This window comes from Frankliniella occidentalis, unplaced genomic scaffold (assembly GCF_000697945.3).
Source record: "Frankliniella occidentalis isolate FOCC.00 unplaced genomic scaffold, Focc_3.1 Scaffold111, whole genome shotgun sequence".
In the NCBI taxonomy this organism is placed as follows: Eukaryota; Metazoa; Arthropoda; class Insecta; order Thysanoptera; family Thripidae; genus Frankliniella; species Frankliniella occidentalis.
In genome coordinates, this window is record NW_026267239.1 from 243,531 (window position 1) to 247,734 (window position 4,204).

Here is a 4,204-nt window from a genome sequence, read left to right on the forward strand (position 1 = left end):
GGGGGGGTAGCAGGAGGCCGAAAAGTTGGCGGCGGCGGCGTCACTTGCGCCGTATAATGATGGCGGACCGGGCAATCACCGGCGCCGTGCCCTTGAGCTTACGTAGCGGGGGCGGGGCGCCCGGGCGGATCAACTCATTGTGTTCACCCTCCTTCCTCCCCGGAGCCGCGGCGGCGGCGGCGGCAGATATGAAAATAGTCTGACAGCAAAAACAAAACAAGGAGCTGCCTGCTGTCACTCTGCACGCCGCGCCGCACGACAGCGAGGAGTGAGTGGTGGACTGCAGCCGTGAAATGCGATTTGACGCTTTCATGATATGCGGCAAAGCGGGAGAGGAGAAGAGGGAGAAAGCGGCAGCCGCGGGCGCCGCCGGGGCGCGTGGCTGTGCTGGGACCCCCTTCTGCTGAGGGGAGGACTTCGGCGTCGGCGCGCGCCCGGGCGGCAGGCGGCAGCGCGCGGCAGCGGGCAGGAAAGGGAGGCAGGGATTCCGCACGGGACGGGAAACCTCGCAATTCTTCCACTTGGCCTGACCTGCCGCTTGTCTGTTACAGCAGCAGCCCCCGTGTTCCTGCTCGCGTTGCCCCCTACTTTTCCCTTCCCTGCGCTGATACTCCAACCCTCCCCTCCTGTCTGTTGCTCCCGCGTCATTTGAATATATGTCATTTTGCGCGGAAAAGTGCTGTGCTGGCCGTGGCCCGTCTCTCTCTAAATATTCATGCTGTTGCTGCAGGTGGCGTGGCTGCGCGTCGACACGCAGACCATCCTGACGATCGCCAACCACGTCATCACCAAGAACCACCGCATCGGCGTGTCGTACGCTGACCAGCGCACGTGGAAGGTGCACATCAAGGACGTCCGCGAGACGGACCGCGGCTGGTACATGTGCCAGATCAACACGGACCCCATGAAGAGTCAGCAGGGCTACCTCGACGTAGTGGGTAAGTTGCACCTGCTTACATCATGGAATTAATTAACTGTAACTTTGTTTGACGTCATTACTAAGAAATTAATTTTCGCGCCAAAAAGTGAAATGCATTTTGCAGTGTGCGTTCGCAGCCCACTGGTCAGTGACGCGCTTGTTCTATCTGCGGGAAGTGCAGCCCCGTCACTCCAGTCAGCTGTCCTATCTAATTCTGCCTCTGCTCCAACGCGCCATAGTTGGCTCAGTCCCTCCGCGCGCCGATACCTAATCTCGCCTCTCGCGACGCTGCCGCGCCGGGGGCCGGGAGGAAAGGAAAGAGAGAGAGAGAGAGAGAGAGAGGGAGGGAGGGAGGGAGAGAGAGAGAGAGAGAGAGAGAGAGGGGGGGAGAGGGAGAGGGAGAGGGAGAGAGAGAGACGTGCCAGGTCCCGGTGCCGGATGACCAGAGCGTGAGCGAGGCCAGAGATCTCATCGCGCGGCGGCACGCCATGCGCGAGTGACGAAGCAGGCCGCAAAAGCCCGCGCAAGCCCGCGCCACCAAAACACTGCACTTAATAATGTCATCTTGCTTGTTCTACTCCTTGCGCCCCTACTCCTAGTGCATCCACGAGATGACACACAGCCGCTGGACCATATGCCCCGCGAGCCGCTACCGCTCTCACAAGCCAGATAAGACGCGGGCAGAAGAGAAAGAGAGCCCCCTTGCGTGGTGATGCTCCACCACTGGCCCCATCACTGGCCCCACCACTGGGCCCACCACTGGTCCCGCTGCGTGTCCGCCCGCGGGGCCGGCAGAGGTGCCAGTATGGACCTGGCGCCAGCACAACGCGGTGAGTGTGTCGCACAATCGGTCATTACCGAGGCGCCCATCGGGGACCGACAAGGAGTTTGTGACGCAATACCGGTGCGGTAGATGAGCAATAATGGTAGCAGCTTCAAAGGAAATCAGTGTTCTTTCGGCCAGGCTGCGGGACTCAAGTACGACAAGCATCGTTGATCTAACTCGGCATCCTCGTTGGACAGGACACTGTTGTGGTTGTGGCAACCTTCACACCACCGCGACAAAACCCAACCTCGCCACGCATCGGAAGCCCGCAACACCGGACCAGGCGATGGGGATGGGCTCGGGCGGTTCGCGCTGGGTGGGAAGCAGGTAGGGGCGGAGGGGAGCTCTCCCTCCTCACATCCCGCGGGCAAGATCTGTTTGACCCCTACCCCACTACCTTTCTTCCCCTGCTTTCAGTTTCCCTGTGCACACTCCCTCTTTTAGTTCGCTCTATCTCGCTCTTCTTCAACTCCTTTCAGCTCCCATATCCCCCATATCACTGTCTCTCTCTCATACAATCTTGAGCCTTATGCTGCGCTAGCAAGGGTTTCTTACGGGACGCACAGGACGGGACGACTGTAAACAAAACATGTCTCTCAGATTTCGGCCAAATACACAAACACACTTGCGCATACAAAAGAGTATTCATGCTATAAGAATTAAGAATTTAGATGTTCTTACAAGAAGAATATGAAGAACATTCTTGGCGCGAGTGACAGAGCACCAAGGGAAAGGCCCTCCCCTTGTAATCCCTACCTATTCCCCCTCTGATGACTAAACGTCTCTTTCCTCATCAAGTCTCCTCCCTCGCAGGCCAAACACCAGCTCTTTCTAAAGAAGGTCGTTGTCTTCATTAAGTATTTATCATGTTTGCGGAGTGGGAGGATCTGTAGACAGGTTCGACTAACCGGTCGATGCGCGGCAGCTGCCGAAGGCGACGGGCGCAGCTTACCTAGAAAAGAGAAAAACAGACGAAGTTAGCGAATGTTGCCACACAAAGGTTCGGTCTCGTTGAGTGGTATGAGGCCGGAGTACGTGTGAGTACAGTACTTATGTGTACAGGAAAATATAAAGTGTCCCTCGGATAGAATAAAGCGTTGAGTTGTCAATTACTAAAATGCAGGGTTAAAATTCGAACTCAAGTTTGAACGGGATGATGATCTGGGAATTATGATGCTGATTTTGCTTTCTTTATTTTTAATTTCATCACAGATCACACAATGCGAAGATGCGAATTCTCGTGTGCTGCGTGATGATCGCTATCGGCGTGCTGCCGATGCCGCCTCTAAAGATCATGGTGAGTACAATAACACTAAAAATGCAACTGAAAACAAAAAGGGTTTGAGAAAAAGTTATTGATTGTGCTTGCAGGCCCGAGCAGCCTCCTTGCCCGCCGGGCTCCACTACCGGGTGAGTCACAACGTGCTAGATGTGGGATCTGGCCACCCAAAAACGACCGTTGACCTTTGTTGGTATATGGCTGAGTGATTAGCGAAGCCTATTACACCAGTGATGATCAGAAAGTTTCGCGTCTATTGTTTCTCTGTGATCACGACAACTCGAGAACGGTTTGAGCTAGGAGGCTCAGATTTTTGGTTTGAACTTTGTATCATAAAAAACAACTGTATTGATTTTGAGCTCTCTAACTTGAAATTTTTCCTGCCAAAAAAAGCCCAAAAAATTTCATTTGTAAATATTTTCACTATCTCTTTCTGTGTTGTACCGTCTGAAAGTGGAGTCCCAAGTTTAAAATTTCGTCCGTTTGGCTCCATCTCTAACTGTTTGGGCGCTAGAGAGAGTTTTTCACACGGAAATGACACTAAAACAAATACACGTTTTTCCTCGGGTATTTGATGGTCTTTTTGGGGGTAACTCGTCAAGATAAAACCTTCCTGACTGAAATTTGTCACTATTGAGGCCAAATGCGTCTTGACGACTCTACCTTTTGCCCCACTCGGGTGTCAGCGCCACATGCCTAGGTAGATGTATGCCAGGCGCGTCACAGCATCAAAGTGTTTCGTCAGATATCGCGAAGCCTGTTACGCGAGACGTGGTCTGGCGTACATCTAACTAGTTAGATTCATTGTGATCGCATATGTTCACTGTTTACGTATGCCTAAAATGGTTTGCAATTTTTCACAAATTGTCCTGCTTTGGTAAATGAAATAAGTACCCAAGCAGAATCAGAAGGAAAGAGACTGTAAAATAAGAGGAAATCACAGGGGCAGCGAACAAGGTCGACCCCTTGCTGAGTGCAAATATGGCTGGACGAATTAAATCCAGACAGTCGACAGGGTTGGCCTTTACTAATTTGCACAGCTGGGCACGGCGGCGTCACGACGGGAGTGGCGCCGCGTGGCAAGGCGGGGCGGGGACGGCCCAGTGTCCGCCCACTGCAAGTTACAGCTCTCTGGAGTCCATTTTTCAGTTTGCAGGGAGCAGAGAGGGGAGGGGGGGGG

The 4,204-nt window shown here is 53.7% G+C and overlaps 2 protein-coding genes across 8 annotated transcripts in view; one reads left to right on the forward strand and one right to left on the reverse strand.

Annotated features, from left to right (window-relative positions):
* Positions 1-4,204, reverse strand: part of LOC113203118 (uncharacterized) — a 151,145-nt gene that overhangs the window by 44,908 nt on the left and 102,033 nt on the right. The window lies entirely within an intron of this gene.
* The window catches only part of LOC113203107 (uncharacterized), a 5,535-nt gene continuing 2,819 nt past the window's right edge, over positions 1,489-4,204 (forward strand). The window contains exons 1-4 of one of the 6 annotated variants that reach the window (XM_026417614.2): positions 1,491-1,749; positions 1,943-2,072; positions 2,958-3,042; positions 3,117-3,155. In XM_026417614.2, coding sequence (XP_026273399.1) covers positions 1,632-1,749; positions 1,943-2,072; positions 2,958-3,042; positions 3,117-3,155 — 372 coding nt within the window. In that variant the 5' untranslated portion in view covers positions 1,491-1,631. Of the gene's footprint in view, positions 1,846-1,883; positions 2,073-2,957; positions 3,043-3,116; positions 3,156-4,204 lie in introns of all 6 variants that reach the window. The other 5 variants (XM_052270113.1, XM_026417615.2, XM_052270114.1 and 2 more) reach the window with 5 other exon arrangements.